The sequence below is a fragment of the Microcaecilia unicolor genome, chromosome 4 (genome assembly GCF_901765095.1).
Source record: "Microcaecilia unicolor chromosome 4, aMicUni1.1, whole genome shotgun sequence".
NCBI classification, from domain to species: domain Eukaryota; kingdom Metazoa; phylum Chordata; class Amphibia; order Gymnophiona; family Siphonopidae; genus Microcaecilia; species Microcaecilia unicolor.
Genome location: NC_044034.1, coordinates 255,925,765 through 255,943,267, shown reverse-complemented (window position 1 = coordinate 255,943,267; position 17,503 = coordinate 255,925,765). Strand labels below are relative to the sequence as shown.

General features: G+C 42.5%; 1 protein-coding gene across 1 annotated transcript in view; it reads right to left on the bottom strand.

The window, feature by feature from the left end:
* Positions 1-1,295: 1,295 nt before the first annotated feature.
* The window catches only part of LOC115468038 (sodium/hydrogen exchanger 2-like), an 85,636-nt gene continuing 69,428 nt past the window's right edge, over positions 1,296-17,503 (bottom strand). The window contains exons 10-12 of the mRNA XM_030199550.1: positions 13,116-13,247; positions 10,920-11,001; positions 1,296-2,093 (exon numbers count right to left, since the gene is read on the bottom strand). Coding sequence (XP_030055410.1) covers positions 1,708-2,093; positions 10,920-11,001; positions 13,116-13,247 — 600 coding nt within the window. The 3' untranslated portion in view covers positions 1,296-1,707. The remainder of the gene's footprint in view (positions 2,094-10,919; positions 11,002-13,115; positions 13,248-17,503) is intronic.

The window sequence follows — 17,503 nt, the reverse complement described above, 5'->3', positions numbered from 1 at the left end:
ATAATACGGTTGGTGCCGGGCAAATGCATCGGATTTGGGTGGATTTGAGCTGGGCGGTATCGGTTTTCAGTGATAATGGAAACCGAAGGCGCCCAGCTCAAAAACAAACAACTCCAAGGCATTTGGTCATGGGAGGGGCCGAGATTCGTAGTGCACTGGTCCCCCTCACATGCCAGGACACCAACTGGGCACCCTAGGGGGCACTTGTAAAAAGTAAAAAAAAAACATTAAAATACCTCCCAAGTCCATAGCTCCCTTACCGTGGGTGCTGAGCCCCCCAAATGCCCCCCAAAACCCACTCCCCACAACTGTACACCATTACCATAGCACTTGTGGCTGAAGGGGGGCACCTAGATGTGGGTAAAGTGGGTTTTGGGGGCGGTTTGGAGGGCTCCCATTTAACAGCACAAGTGTAACAGGTGGGGGAGGATGGGCCTTGGTCCACCTGCCTGAATTCCACTGCACCCACTAACAACTGCTCCAGGGACCTGCAATGGAGCTGGGTATGACATTTGAGGCTGGGAGGGGGTTAGTGACCACTGGGGGAGTCAGGGGAGATCATCCCCGATTCCCTCCGGTGGTCATCTGGGCAGTTGGGGCACTTTTTGGGGACTTGTTTGTGAAAAAAGGGTTAAAAAAACGGCCCAAAGTCTCGCTTCTGCCACCCTTCTTTTTTCCATTATCGGCCGAGCGCGCCCATCTCTCCTCGGCCGATAAACATGCCCCAGTCCCGCCTTCACCACGCCTCTGACATGCCCCCATCAACTTTGTTCGTTCCCGCGACAGACTGCAGTTGGAGGTGCCCAAAATCAGCTTTCGATTATACCAATTTGGGCGCCCACGGGAGAAAGGTGCCTATCTCCCAATTTGGGTCAAAATATGGGTGTCTTTCTCTTTCAAAAATAAGCTGTATACTATCCCCAATATGCAGTATATTAAGAAATAAACTTTGAAACTGAAATAAATGTACCTTAAGAGCCAATTTAAATTTCTTAAAAATAATTCAGCACATAAAGAGAGGAGGAGATCATTCCAGTAAGATGGAGCCTGAAATAGAAATGCACTTTACCTAGTGAACTTGATGCGTGCTTAGAAAGGGAGAGAAAGAATGTCAGTGTTCATTAAATGATCACAGTGAATGTACAGGAATATATGGTCAATAAGGCTGGAACAATGGTACAATCTTTAATGAAATAGGACCCAACACAGGCTGTGTTTCTGCGCAAATGTGCGCCTGCCTCAGGGGTCAAACCAATGTCCTTTAAAGTGAAAAAATATATATCTCAAATCGTTCTTTGGAAGACTTTCCACAGCAGATTGTACCAAATGCTTCTGAGGTAGCAGATGATTCCAATGAACCACTAGCTGTGTGAAGACATCTTCTGCATCAGGTTAGAGAGAAAACATAAATTAGACACTAGCTGATAATTAGAAAGTACATTTGGGTCCAGGGAAGCCTTCATCAGAGCCAGAAAAACTACAGGGTTTTTTCCCCAAGCAGAAGAAACTATTCCAGAGGAAAGGCTTTGATTGATCTTAATGAGTGCCACAGGAAGCAATTCATGAACGGGCAGCTTAAGCCATGAGGACAGTATAGGACCTAATTATAAAGAGCAAATAGAAAATATGTATTTTAATACTCATATATATATGCTCTTTGAATACATTTTACAACTTTTTAAAGTTAAATAGTAAATTAGAAAAGTTTTATTTTGGAGGCTTTGGGTAGGTTTGGGTTGTGCCATGTTCTTTTTCCTGTTTTCCAAATTCTGGTACCTCTCTGGGTTGTGGTGGAGTTACAGGCCTTTCCATGTTGCTGCTTTGAGAAAAATTTTCATCTCTCCCCCTGCCAAACCATTCTGTTTCATTGGTTTTACTGGTTGCTTGATCTATATTTATTGCAGTTCCATAATCATGAGGGGCACGGTTGCTGCCTTCTTTAGTGAACAGTGAGCCTCTGCTTTGAATAGCTCTCCCATCTTGATTTTTCATACTCTCTTGATCCGGATGATTTGACTCCTTTCCTGTATGAGAGTTTTCTTCAGCTTCCTTTAGTCTGAATAACGTCTCTGTCTTCCTTGAGGAGTGCAAGTCTGTTGTAATTTGTTGAAAAATGGGTAGTGATTATTACAATAGAAAAATGTAGTAATAAATATATGATGCCAAATATTTCAAAAAAGTTATCTTTTGTTTTATGTTCCCAAATAGCAGTCATGAAACATGATTTAATCATTCTTAATGAGCACAGTAATACTATGTAACAATTTGTTCATAGCCTCATTTACTAACCTATATTAACATGTTAACATGCATTAATGTTATTTAAAGCAGGAGACGTGGAGCTTCTACATATTCTACATCAATGAGTTTCACAATGCCAGTTAGATGATACTGCATAGATGGAGGGGCATAATCGAACGCGAACGCCCATCTCCATGGGTGCCTATCTCCGAGGACGGGTACGCGAAGGGGTGGGACAGACTGTATTTTCGAAAAAGATGGGCGTCCATCTTTTGTTTCGATAATACGGTTGGTGCCGGGCAAATGCATCGGATTTGGGTGGATTTGAGCTGGGCGGTAGCATGATTATTCCCACGCTATCTGCAACTACATGTAACTCAGTGCCATGCAGTTCAGTATGTATCTGCTCTGTGTGGTAAATGCAGGGCAGATGCTGGACACGCCCCCTCCCCCCTCATCCATTAACCGCAAAAGCTTTGCAGTTACCGAGCTTTCATTTTTGTATTAAACATGCGGTAATTGCAAAGCTTACTTCACTTTAGTAAAAGACCCCCTTAGATTGTAAATGCTCTAGGGACAGGGAAGTACCAAGTGTACCTGAATGTATTTTGCCTTGAACTACTGAGAAAAGCATGAGCTAAAGCAAAACCAAAATAATTCCCAGCGAGGCCTATTCTCTAACTAAAGAATCCTACTTAATTAACCATGTTAATGTTTTGTATTTATTACACATTGACAGCACAATTTAATCCACGGTATGTGCAAAACCTCTGTGGTTAATGTTGAGGGCACTTATAGGAAGGAAGCCATGCTGCTAACAATAAGCAACTCATTAACATGCTTCAGTAACATGGCTGCTAACACAGAATGCAGTTAACTATTTCACATTATCTACCATGCTAGCAGTTAGGGAATAATTCTTATATGTGGCAAGAAGGAATGCTGACTAGCAACACAATAATAATGGGGGATTTCAATTACCCGCATATAGACTGGGTTAATGTAACATCTGTACACGCAAGGGACATAGGATTTCTTGATGAAATCAAGGACAGCTTCATGGAACAGCTAGTTCAGGAGCCGACAAGAGAAGGAAAAATACTAGACTTAGTCCTTAGTGGTGCTCATGATCTAGTGCAGGGGGTAACGATACGAGGGCCGCTTGATAACAGTGATCATAATATGATCGGTTTTGATATTGGCATTGAAGGAAGTGAAACTAGGAAATCAAGTACGCTAGCGTTTAACTATAGAAAAGGTGATTACGACAAAATGAGAAAAATGGTGAAAAAAAGACTGAAAGGAGCAGCTCGCAGAGTAAAAAACTTGCATCAGGCGTGGATGCTGTTTAAAAACACCATCCTGGAGGTTCAGGACAAATATATTCCACGTATTAGAAAAAAGGGAAAAAAGACTAAACGTCAGCCGGCGTGGCTAAACAGTAAGATAAAGGAAATCATTAGAGCCAAAAAACAATCCTTCAGAAAGTGGAGAAGAGAACCAACTGAAAGTAACAGGATAGATCATAAGGAATGCCAAGCCAAATGCAAAGCGGAGATAAGGAGGGCAAAAAAGGACTTTGAGAAGAAATTAACGTTGGAAGCAAAAATACATAGTAAAAATTTTTTTAGATACATTAAAAGCAGGAAACCGGCCAAAGAGTCGGTTGGGCCGCTGGACGAAAATGGTGTTAAAGGGGCGATCAAGGAGGACAAAGCCGTAGCGGAGAAATTAAATGAATTCTTTGCTTCGGTCTTCACCAAGGAGGATTTGGGGGGGACACCGGTGCCGGAAAGAATATTTGAAGCGGGGGAGTCGGAGAAACTAAACAAATTCTCTGTAACCTTGGAGGATGTAATGGGTCAGTTCAGCAAGCTGAAGAGTAGTAAATCACCGGGACCTGATGGTATTCATCCCAGACTATTAATAGAACTAAAAAATGAACTTGCGGAGCTACTGTTAGAAATATGCAATCTGTCCCTAAAATCGAGTGTAGTACCGGAAGACTGGAGGGTAGCCGATGTTACTCCGATTTTTAAGAAGGGTTCCAGAGGAGATCCGGGAAATTATAGACCGGTGAGTCTGACGTCGGTGCCGGGCAAGATGGTGGAGGCTATTATTAAGAATAAAATTGCAGAGCATATACAAAAACATGGACTGATGAGACAAAGTCAGCACGGATTTAGTGAAGGGAAGTCTTGCCTCACCAATCTAATGCATTTTTTTGAGGGGGTAAGCAAACATGTGGACAATGGGGAGCCGGTTGATATTGTATATCTGGATTTTCAGAAGGCGTTTGACAAAGTGCCGCACGAAAGACTCCTGAAGAAATTGCAGAGTCATGGAATCGGAGGTAGGGTATTATTATGGATTAAGAACTGGTTGAAAGATAGGAAGCAGAGAGTAGAATTGCGTGGCCAGTATTCTCAGTGGAGGAGGGTAGTTAGTGGGGTCCCGCAGGGGTCTGTGCTGGGTCCGTTGCTTTTTAATGTATTTATAAATGACCTAGAGATGGGAATAACTAGTGAGGTAATTAAATTCGCCGATGACACAAAATTATTCAGGGTCGTCAAGTCGCAGGAGGAATGTGAACGATTACAGGAGGACCTTGCGAGACTGGGAGAATGGGCGTGCAAGTGGTAGATGAAGTTCAATGTTGACAAGTGCAAAGTGATGCATATGGGTAAGAGGAACCCGAATTATAGCTACGTCTTGCAAGGTTCCGCGTTAGGAGTTACGGATCAAGAAAGGGATCTGGGTGTCGTCGTCGATGATACGCTGAAACCTTCTGCTCAGTGTGCTGCTGCGGCTAGGAAAGCGAATAGAATGTTGGGTGTTATTAGGAAGGGTATGGAGTCCAGGTGTGCGGATGTTATAATGCTGTTGTATCGCTCCATGGTGCGACCGCACCTGGAGTATTGTGTTCAGTACTGGTCTCCGTATCTCAAAAAAGATATAGTAGAATTGGAAAAGGTACAGCGAAGGGCGACGAAAATGATAGTGGGGATGGGACGACTTTCCTATGAAGAGAGGCTGAGAAGGCTAGGGCTTTTCAGCTTGGAGAAGAGACGGCTGAGGGGAGATATGATAGAAGTGTATAAAATAATGAGTGGAATGGATCGGGTGGATGTGAAGCGACTGTTCACGCTATCCAAAAATACTAGGACTAGAGGGCATGAGTTGAAGCTACAGTGTGGTAAATTTAAAACGAATCGGAGAAAATTTTTCTTCACCCAACGTGTAATTAGACTCTGGAATTCGTTGCCGGAGAACGTGGTACGGGCGGTTAGCTTGACGGAGTTTAAAAAGGGGTTAGATAGATTCCTAAAGGACAAATCCATAGACCGCTATTAAATGGACTTGGAAAAATTCCGCATTTTTAGGTATAACTTGTCTGGAATGTTTTTACGTTTGGGGAGCGTGCCAGGTGCCCTTGACCTGGATTGGCCACTGTCGGTGACAGGATGCTGGGCTAGATGGACCTTTGGTCTTTCCCAGTATGGCACTACTTATGTACTTATGTACTTATGTAGCACATAAGTACATGTACATGCCATGAATTGATGGTGCGTGCTTGGGGCTGCATGGGCGAAGCACACAAGTATATGTGTAAATTGTGGAATATAATAATTTATGTGCCTTTCAGCTCACGATTACATTCAAATTTATATTGCACTGAGGCAATTTCAACAGCGGAGGTAGTCACATAACTACAATAATATCCTAATGCCAAATAAATCTTCAATTTACTCATACAGTATTCAAACCATGCCAGAGAACCATCAGTAACGACTCATTTCACATAGGCCGATCATTCATGATTTGTTTGATTCATCACCGGTTCTCTTAATTTTGGCAGGTTAAGTCTGCATACAATGTTTTATTAGAAAACTTAATATTACATTTTTGGAGTTTGATTTCAGGGCCAGTCTTTTGAGCAAACACAAGGAGTAGCCATGGGAGCCTTGTTGGTCCCCTTCTGTGACCACATTATATGTAACACAATTTGAGGAAGATTGTTTATTTCCATCTCAGTAGTTTCAACAGATTTCATACTGGAAAATATTTCTGGATGATATCTTTTTCATTTGGGAAGGTACAGGGGGAGATTTACATCTCAAATCCACCATCTCAAGTCATAAGGAACAACTGGATTTTTTAGATGTTAGAATTATGAGATATCAAGATGGGTTAGTTATCCCACTTTATAGAAGGCCAGTGGCCCTTAATACTTTTTAACATTTCCAAACCTTTCATCTGTTTAAACTACATAGCAGTTTCCCTATAAGTCATTTTTTGAGACTGAGACTGTTACATTTGTACCCTGCACTTTTTCCCACTCATGGCAGGCTCAATGCAGCAGGCAATGGAGGGTTAAGTGACTTGTTCAGAGTCACAAGGATCTGCCTGTGCTGGGAATTGAACTCAGTTCCCCAAGACCAAAGTCCACCACCCTAAACACTAGGCCACTCCTCCACTCCTCCAAGCTGATTTTTTACATCAAGTTTATAAAGTAGGATTAAGATTTACAGCACAAGGTTATTCACATTGGATTGTTAAAAAAGCTTTTCTTTGGGCCAAGTTTGCATGCAGGCATAATTTACTTCATTATAAGACCATGGCAGAAGAAATCTGTTTGGTACCAGTGTTTCCATATATATTGCATATCTCCAAAACTGAAGCAGTGATTTTTAAACATTAGTCAGTGTTGACATTATATGAATCTTTGCGAGAACTCCTAAAAATATGAAGAATGCAGCAATTGCTAATGCATAAATAAGGTAATACAATACTAGAAACCAACAAGCATTAGCCTATAACATTTAAGATTGCTGAAAACCCCTTTTTCAGGAGAAAAGCCCTCAGAAACTAAAGGACTACAGCCTTTAGAATGGCGTGGTTATGCTAATTAAATAATCCTGCCTCAGTATTTAAACATTTGAAGTTAGCGTCTGATGTGTCAGCGCCATTTTGAAGCACAGAGCTGAAGACAGAGTGTAGGTGTTAGAGCGGAGCTGAAGTTTAGAATTTAAGTGTTTTTGAAACTTGTGTGTTCAAACGTTAAGGAGTCTTTTCTTTTTTTCAGATGTCATTCATTGTCATTTATATTGCGTTTTGACCATAAGCACTGGTTCTTGACGAAGCCTCAACAGAGGTGAAATGGTGGCCCCGTAGGACGTTTTGAAAGCTAAGTGCTGACTTTTCTTATTTTCCAGAAAAGTTTATGTTTAAAAGATTTCAGATCAACAATAGTTTAATACGGAGTTTTTGCCCAATTATAGAAACAAAATAGTGGTTTAAGACATTTAACCATACCATTCTAAAGGCTTTAGTCCTTTAGTTTCTGAGGGCTTTTCTCCTGAAAAAGGGGTTTTCAGCAATCTTAAATGTTATAGGCTAATGCTTTTTGGTTTCTAGTATTGGTCACTAACCCCCACCCACCCTAAAAAAAAAAACTTTAAAAATATTTTTCCAGCCTCTTTGCCAGCCTCAAATGTCATACTCAGGTCCATCACAACAGTATGCAGGTCTCTGGAGCAGTTTTAGTGTGTGCAGTGCACTTCAGGCAGGCGGACCCAGGCCCACCCCCCCCCTACCTGTTACACTTGTGGTGATAAATGGGAGCCCTCCAAAACCCACCACAAACTCACTGTACCCACATCTAGATGCCCCCCCTTCACCCCTTGGGGCTGTGGTAGTGGTGTACAGTTGTGGGTAGTGGGTTTTGGGGGGATTTGGGGGGATCGGCACACAAGGTAAGGGAGCTATGCACCTGGGAGCAATTTATGAAATCCGCTGCAGTGCACCCTAGGGTGCCCGGTTGGTGTCCTGGCATGTCAGGGGTACCAGTGCACTACGAATGCTGGCTCCACCCATGACCAAAGGGCTTGCATTTGGTCATTTCTGAGATGGGCGTCCTTGGTTTCTATTATCGCCGAAAATCAGAAACGAGCAAGTCTAGGGACGACCTAAATTTCAGGATTTGGGCATCCCCGACTTTATTATCGAAACAAAAGATGGACGTCCATCTTATTTCGATAATATGGGTTTCTTTCCCCTCCACCGGGACGTTTTGCGAGGAAGTCCTCAGCAAAACTTGGGCGTCCCTTTCATTATGCCCCTCCATGAGTAAATTTAGGCACAGGCATTTATACCACATTTTCTTTGGTGTAAATGGCAGCACCTACATTTACACATGACTCCTGCATGTAAGCTCTATTCTATAAACCATGTCTAACTTTAAGTGCGGCTTAAAGAATAGCACTTTTTTGGCATTGAATTTTTAGGTTCCATATATGGAATCTAGCCCTTAGTGCCACTGAATATCAACACTAACCACAACCTACCATTTTGTGGGTGATCTGGAGGTGGAGTTAAGTGCCAATATTAGCACTTAAGTGCCTTCATTAGCAGAACAAATCGAACTGCATAAAACACAGTCCTAACTTTATCCGGTTTCACATAGGTGGTTAAGGGCTCCTTTTACCAAGCAGCAGTAAGCCCAAAGTGGGCTTACTGCTCGCTATACAGGAAGTACCGTCGGGCTACCGCTGTAGTCCGGCGGTACTTTTCAACCCTAGTGCACCATCATTTCCAGCGCTACAAAAAATTTTATTTTTGTAGCACTGGAGTGTACCCAGTGGTAACCGGGCTGTGCCGCACACTGCCCGGTTACCACCAGGTTAACTCAGGAGCCGTTCCGCCACCTCAATAGGTGGCGGTAAGGGATCTCCCCCCAAAAATGGCAGCACGGCAAGTGCTTTACTTGCTGCACGACCATTTCCTGCAGGAAGGCGAGACTTCCCTTTTACCAGCTGTGGTGAAAGGAGTCCTGAGTGCATGTGTGAAACACACGCTGATGCCAGCGCCGGCCCCCTTTTGCCGCATCTTGGTAAAAGGGGCCCTTGGTGCTGAATATCGTGCTTAACTTGATAAGGTCTAGCCGGATACCAAACCCAGCTATTTAGTGCCGGTGACCAGACATGGCCAGGCATTGAATATCTGCTTTGATAATACAAGATATTCCACATTTTCGGTTCAAGGTCCTGAAGTATGGAATAAATTGCCATCTTACTTATATTTATCATCATCTCTAGCTAACTTCAAGACTGACTTGGAAACATTTATTTACAGATGCATATATATCTAAATACATTTTTATTTTTATACACTTGCTTCTGGTAGCATACTAGACATTACAAATTTCCCCTTTTCCTTTTGTGTTTTCCTTTTCCCTACTTTCCTGTCATGATTATAGTTCTTCCCTTCTGTCCTCATGGTCTTGTTATTTTTGCACTCCTCCCTTATTTTTAATTGATTTATTGTAAGCCACTCAGATATTATTTGATGGGCGGGATACAAGCCTCTAATAAACTTGGAAACTTGCATAAAATATCTAGGCATAATGATGGCAGCCAAAAAAAAAAACACTGAGTACCACTGGCTGAATATTTAGCCCTTAAATTTTAGAATACTGAATATCAGCACTTAACCAGTCAAGTGCCAACCACCTCCAGAACGCCCCCCCCTAAAAAAATAGTCTGTTTTGTTTTAAGTGCAAACCGGTCATTTTCAATGGCAGTAACTGGTTAAGTGCCCCTAAAATGACCGGTTAGCCCTGAACAAGTGATTTTAACCAGCCAGGAGCCATTTTAGGCTGGTAAAATCACTTTAAATATCGACCCTTCAATTTTGTTTTTTTTATTTTTCTTTTTAATATTGGGCTCGATGTTACTATATATATATTACTATCACTGGTAACTTTTCTGTCATTTTGAATGGTGGAATATTCATGTCTCCTAAGTTTACTGCAGCTCAAGACTTCAGACACATGGAGAAATCTTTGGATTCCACAGCCACACACCTAAGACATCACACAAATGTTCGAAACTCATGAGACAGTACTTTTCAGCTGCTGATCTCATGCAGTGTGAGATCAGAAGCTGGGAATTGCTGGCACGTGACTTGTAAAATTATTTTCATTTTAGGGATGGTGTGACAGCTAAAGAAATAAGGGGTCCCTTTTACGAAAGTGCTTAGGCACCTACCCACATCCAACGCGCATCAAATTTGAACTACCACCTGGCTACCACATTCCCTGGGCGGTAATTCCATTTTTTTATGCGCGTCCTAAACATATGGTAGAAAATATTTTTTATTTTCTACTATGTGGTGATTACCCGGTGGTAATCGGCAGTTTACACATGATGATGCTTTGCCCGGTGAGCGCATGAGACCTTACTGCCAAGTCAACGGGTGGCAGTAAGGTCTCAAGCCAAAAATGTCTGTGCGTTGGTTTTGATTTTGCCGCATATCCATTTTCGGCCACAGAAAAAAGGACTTTTTTTCCAGGTGCGCTGAAAAACGGACCTATGCCTGTCCAAAACACATGCCTACGCCAGCATAGGCCATTTTTTCAGTGCGCCTTTGTAAAAGGGCCCCGCGGAGACTTGTGTTGACTGGCAAGGTCATACCACTGGTTTAGGAAGGATTCAGTAGGGCCTCAGAAGCTGACAGATGTCATTCAGCCAGCAGCTGAAGGAAATTCATACAAATGTAGCTAGAAAGATAGTTAAGGAAGGATAGACAAGAAAAACATATGTATATGTGTGGGGGAAGGGAGGGTGACAGAAAAGGGGGAAATGAGAAATAATGGAAATAAGTTTTAATGCTGTTACCTATAAAAGATATTCTTCTTGTTCTTTCTCCCTTGAATAAGACATTCAAAGGCAATGACAGACGAGGCTGGTTAGAGGTAACCTGTGTAAACAACAAAATATATAACCTTAATGATACTAAGAAAAGGAAATCATTTTTAAAAACTGATCTTGCTAGGCTCAAGTTTTCCAGATATGTTTTTAGAGCAAGCAGATATATCATAATATATCACAACAAGGGGAAGATTCTACTTGTAATCATTTCTATAGTTCCAGTGCTGTAGAGATATGCCTAAGATATATACAGGTCAACTGGGGGGGGGGGGGGGGGTGCAGGAGGGGCAAAATTTCCTGGGCCCAGCGCTGGGGTCTGTCTCTCTCCTGCTCCTGTCATTACCCAGCTGATTGTGTTAATGTGCTAACCCAGTCCCGGCACACAGGAGCAGAAGAGAGATAGATAATGGCACTGGGCCCCCCCCCCCCCCCCTTGGATGTTGGGGAGGAGCAGATGCAAGAAGGTAGGGGGCGAGGGCAGTGGCGGTCTGAATGAGTGAGTGAGGGGCAGTGGCGGCAGCAGCTGCATCCTGAGTTGGGAGGGCAGCAGCGGCAGCTGCGGTAACCCTGCCCCAGGTCCAGCTCTGTCTCTCAGTGGCCCTGGGTACACACACAGTTCTGTGGGTTTATCATACATTCAGTAATTAAGCAAGCCATTAGAACAGAGGAGCCAATGCAGTTACCTTTCATTAGAACCATGCGCTAAAGCTCTGTGCAAAAATTCCTAATGCAAACATAACTTATAAATATTGGTCCTCAGTGCTGAAGCTGAGTGAACACTGCTGTGGCTAGATACACCTGTTTGCTGCATTGTGAGGTAAAATCATTTCCTTCTTGCATGTGCATGAACTCATGCACTGATAGGAAGAGAGAGATTAAAAAACAGGCTGGAACCTTCAAAATCCACCCTATAAATGTTTCCTGGTGAATCAGTTGGCCCAGGACCCCCATAACACTTCCTTCCTCCCTGACCTCATAGAAAGTACCTGATGGCCCGGTGATCCTTGGTCTCTAACTCTCCACTCCCCACCCCAAAACGTTTCCTGGTAGCTTAGTGGTCCAGCCCCCGGTCCATGACCTCCCCTACTCCCATTATGAAGATTTCCCTAACCCACTAAAAATATCTCTGTGGCCCAATTGGACCTCCAAATACCCCCAGCCCCCTGGAACTCCCCAATGATACTTTTGAATATGAGATGCTGGAGTGAGGCCCACATGCTCTCCTGCCCCCATGCCACCATCTTGGGTTTGGGGGGAACCACTTGGGTACCAAGGGTATTTTTGGTGGAGTCTTGGAAAGGGTGAGTGCCCAAGGGCCACCAAGGAGGTCTTGAACTAGGGGTAGAGGGTCATTTACCAGGGGCTGGGCCACTGTACCACCAAGGAAATCTTCAGGGTTGAGGTTGGGGGGGTCAGGGGCCACCAGGGAGTTTTTGTGAGTTTGGGAGGAGGAGGTCCAGGAGTGTTAGGGTATCTGGTAAACACTGTGCCGCCAGGGAAATTTTGCAAGGTGGACTGGCAGAGGGGTCATGAGTTTCAACAGGTATGGACCACAAGAGAACATGATTCATCTCAGATGATGTGTCAGACTTCACCTCAGATGATCCCTTTGCATCCATGCTTCATCATTATGCCAGCCTGAATGTGGCATAAAATTCAGTGATAGAAAAGAGTTAAAAAAAAACTGTACTAGATTTTGGTGCAGTATTCTACTTTGAGAACAATATTTTAGGCAGCTGTTTGCATGCCTTGATCTTTATGCCAGTCTAGGCGGTATATCAAGTTTTAAAATAAACATGCATTTTGCATGACACTGCTATCTTTAGCATAGTCCTTTAATGCTGATTTTCCCACGCTAATCTTTCTTGCTGCATTGGGGAGAAAGATTAGTGTGAGAAAATCAAGCATACAGCACTGCGCTAAATAGTAGTATAGGTTACCACACCAGTCCCAGAGACTGCTGTGCAGTCATGTAGATATCCATCTGAATAGTCCAATCATCACTATGTATACAGTAGAAGGTTGCTATCTATCCATGTTCGCAATGAGAGAGAAGGGCTTAACCTATAGCATCTGTCATCACTTAATTGCTATCAAGAACCTATCACACAGGTTTAGCAAATGAAGATTAGCACTTATTGCAGTATAACTAAAGCTAATTACCGATCTATTTTCAGAAAAGCGGCGATCTTTTCTCAGACTAGCCCTCATGCTGTGTCGGTGACGGATAAGAATTTCCTTAGCCTGTTTTTCACATGGATCTACAGTTAGGTTATGTCTATCATATAGCAGGATCTGAAACAGAAAATTAATTTGGACATTTAGAAAACACAAAACAGTACATTTCATGCAATGGACAGCTTAACTTAATTAGTTTTGGGGTCCTTTTACTAAGGTGTGCTGAAAAATGGCCTGCGCTAGTGTGGGCACATGTTTTGGACATGCGCAGATCCATTTTTCAGTGCACCTATAAAAAATGCCTTTTTTGCTGAAAATGGATGTGCAGCAAAATGAACATTGGCACACGTCCATTTTGGGTCTGAGATCTTGCCGCCTCCCGTTCACTTAGTGGTAAGGTGTCACATGTTAACCGGGCAGTAATCAACACACATATAATGCTGATTACTGCCTGGCTAGTGCCGCACGCCGTAAAATAAAATATATTTTCTGGTGCGCGTAGTGGATGCACGTAAAAAGTGAAATTACCGCCCGCGCCACATGGTAGCCGGGTAGTAGTTCAAAACTGACGTATGTTGGACGCACATAGAGGGGCATAATCGAACAGAAACGCCTATCTCCATGGGCGTTTATCTCCGAGAACGGGTCCGTGAAGGGGCGGACCGAATCGTATTTTCGAAAAAACATGGACGTTTATCTTTTTTTGAGCTGGGTGTTTTTGTTTTTCAGCGATAATGGAAACCGAAAATGCCCAGCTCAAAAACGAATAACTCCAAGACATTTATTTGTGGGAGGGGCCAGGATTCGTACTGCACCGGTCCACCTCACATGCCAGGACACCAACCGGGCACCCTAGGGGGCACTTTTACAAAAAAAAAAAAAAAAAAGGTAAAACAGCTCCCAGGTGCATAGCACCCTTCCCTTGGGTGTTGAGCCCCCAAAATCCCCCTCAAAACCCACTGCCCACAAGTCTACACCATTACTATAGCCCTAAGGGGTGAAGGGGGGCACCTACACCTGGGTACAGTGGGTTTGGGGGCGGTTTGGAGGGCTCCCATTTACCAGCACAAGTGTAACAGGTGGGGGGGGGGGGGATGAGCCTGGGTCCACCTGCCTGAAGTCCACTGCTCCAGTGACCTGCATACTGCTGCCAGGGAGGTGGGTATGACATTTGAGGGTGAAAATAAAAAGTTGTGAAACGGCATATTTTGTGGTGGGAGGGGGTTCGTGACCACTGAGGGAGTCAGGGGAGGTCATCCCCGATTCCCTCCAGTGGTCACCTGGTCATTTAGGGCACTTTTTGGGGCCTTATTCGTGGAAAAACAGGGTCCAGGAAAAGTGCCCTAAATTCTCGCTAAAAACGCATATTTTTTTCCATTATCGGCGAAAGGCGCCCATCTCTGATCGGCAGATAACCACGCCCCAGTTCCGCCTTCACCACGCCTTCGACACGCCCCCATCAACGTTGTCTGCATCCGCGACGGAGTGCAGTTGAAAACGTCCAAATTCGGCTTTTGATTATACCGCTTTATTCGTTTTTGGGAGATAAACGTCTATCTCCCGATTTGGGTCACAATATAGGCGTTTTTCTCTTTCGATTATAAGCAGGAGAGGTACCTACATGGCTCAATAAAAGGGCCCCTTTATTTTTTATTTATCTCTTTAAAAGATTTCTCAGTTTCAATTAGCTACCAAAAATGCATCAATATTCTCAATGGAGAAGGGTCAATAATGGGATTCCCCAGGGGTCTGTGTTTTGACCATTGCTTTTTAATGTATTTATAAATGATTTAGAAATGGGGATGATTAGTGAGATGATTAAATTTGCTGATGACGATTATTCAAAGTTGTTTAATCACAAGAAAATTATGAAAAATTGCAAGAGGACCTCTCAAGACTGGAAGATTGGGCATCCAAATGGCAGATGACATTTAGGACTAGATTCTATATATCACGCCTTGATTTCCATGCGGAAATCAAAGCATATTAATTTTGGCATACATTATAGAATATGCCGAGTGCTGCTCTGCATGACTAAATTTAGTCATGGTAATTATTCCAAGTAAAACCAGGTGTAAATCCCAACACCTAAATTAGGCACAGAGCGGGTGTATTCTATAACAATGCACCTAGATTTTAGAAACGCCCATTCCACACCCATGAACACCCCACTTTTTAACTATGTGACTTAGAATTTACATGCACCACATTACAGAATGCCCTTAGCAAGTAGTGCGCATAAATTCTAATTAATGCCAATTAGTGCTAATAATTGCTTGTTAACTTCCAATTAGTGCTGATTAGTGCATTGGTATAGAATACGCTTTGATTTCCAAGTGGCAATCAAGGCATGACATATAGAATCCTGGGGTTAATGTGAGCAAGTGCAATGCAATGCCAGTAGGAAAAAGGAAACCAAACTATAACTACGTGATGCAAGGTTCCACATTTGGAGTCACCACCCAGGAAAAGGATATAGGCGCTATCGTTGATGATACGCTGAAACCCTCTGCTCAGTGTGCAGCAGTGGCTAAGAAAGCAAATAGGATGTTAGGAATTATTAGGAAAGGAATGGAGGACAAAACAGAATATTTTAATGCCTTTATATCACTCCATGGTGACTGTACCTCGAATACTATATGCAATTGTGGTCACTGCATTTCAAATAAGATATAGCGGAATTAGAAAAGTTACAGAGAGAAGTGATGAAAATGATAGAGGGGATGGGACAACTTCCCTATGAGGAAAGGTTGAAAAGGTTAGGGCTTTTCAGATTGGAGAAGAGATGGCTGAGGGGAAATATGATAGTGGTGTACAAAATAATGAATGGAATGGAATGGATAGACAAGAATCACTTGTTTACTCTTTCCAAAAATACTAGGACTAGGGGGCACACAATAAAGCTACTAAGTAGTAAATTTAAAGCAAATTGAAGAAAATATTTATTTGTTCAGGGCCTCTTTTACAAAGCCATGCTAATGATTCCTGGTGCGGCAATTAAAAGTAAGCCCATTCAATTTTTATGGGCTTCCTCTCATTTGCAACACGGGAATCACTAGCATGGCTTTGTAAAAGAAGCTCTTAACGTGTGACTAAACTGTGGAATTCATTGCCAGAGAATGTGGTAAAAACAGTTAGCTTAGCAAGGTTTAAAAATGGTTTGGACAATTTCCTAAAATAAAAATCCATAAGCTATTATTAAGATGGACTTGGGGAAAATTACTGCTTATTTCTAGGATAAGCAGCTTAAAATCTGTTTTACTTGTGATCTTGCCAAGTACTAGGACCAGGATTGGCCACTGCTGGGAAAAAGGATGCTGCATTTGAAAGACCATTGGTCTGCCCCAGTATGGCAATGCTTATGTTGCTATGTTCTTATTTCTTAAATTACATGCAGTGGGACATTAGTTCTATGGATTTACATTGCATGAAATACACATATTAAGCTTAGGGGCCTTTTTACTAAGCTTTGTTAGGTGTTAATGCATCCTGCGGTAACTGTCAAATCTACACGTGCTAACCATGCAATAAAAATTTTTTTTTGAGGGGGCATGTCAGGGAGGGCAGAGAATGGGCATTCCTCACTAACCAGTTAACTCATCTACATTACTAACTGGTTAGCACAGGAATACTGCATGAGCCTTTTCTCAGGGCAACATTAGCACATGGCCACTGATACAAAGAATACATGAAGGTCATTTTTATGGTTGAGATAAGAATGGACTTAGCATGAGGGAAAAGCTATGTAAGGGAGTGCCAAGGCCACTTTTTGCCACAGCTTAGTAAAAGGACCACTTAGCAATGTGTTATATCATTTAAAAAAAAACGTTCATTAGGACTAGAATTTATAAATGTACTTATTTTTTTTAGTTCTATTTATACATATTAATGGAATACTTGGGGTTTCCCAATAAATACCTTCATAAATCCTTGACATGTCCTGAAACTTTGTTAAAATGTACAAAGAAAAATATAAGATGATGAAATTGTTAGGAATTGAGAGAATAAAGCACAGGAAACAAGATCACATCTCCAACAAGAAACAGCATAAAAGTTAATAATATTTATTTATGTAACTACAGTAATTAATGTTTAAACAACAAAGATAGTCCAGTGTGGCTGTATTTTGCTCCCACAAGGGCTGCATCAGAGGTACACTGTCAAGATAACATAAGACCATAATAATAGCCATATTGGGTAAGACCAAAAGTTCATCTAGCCCAGTATCCTGCTTCCAGCAGTGGCCAATCCAGGTTACAAGAACCTGGCAGAAATCTAATTACTAGCACTATTCTTTCTGAGCACACTACCAGAACCCTCATCCACACTCTTATCACCTCTCGCTTAGATTATTGCAACTTGCTTCTCACAGG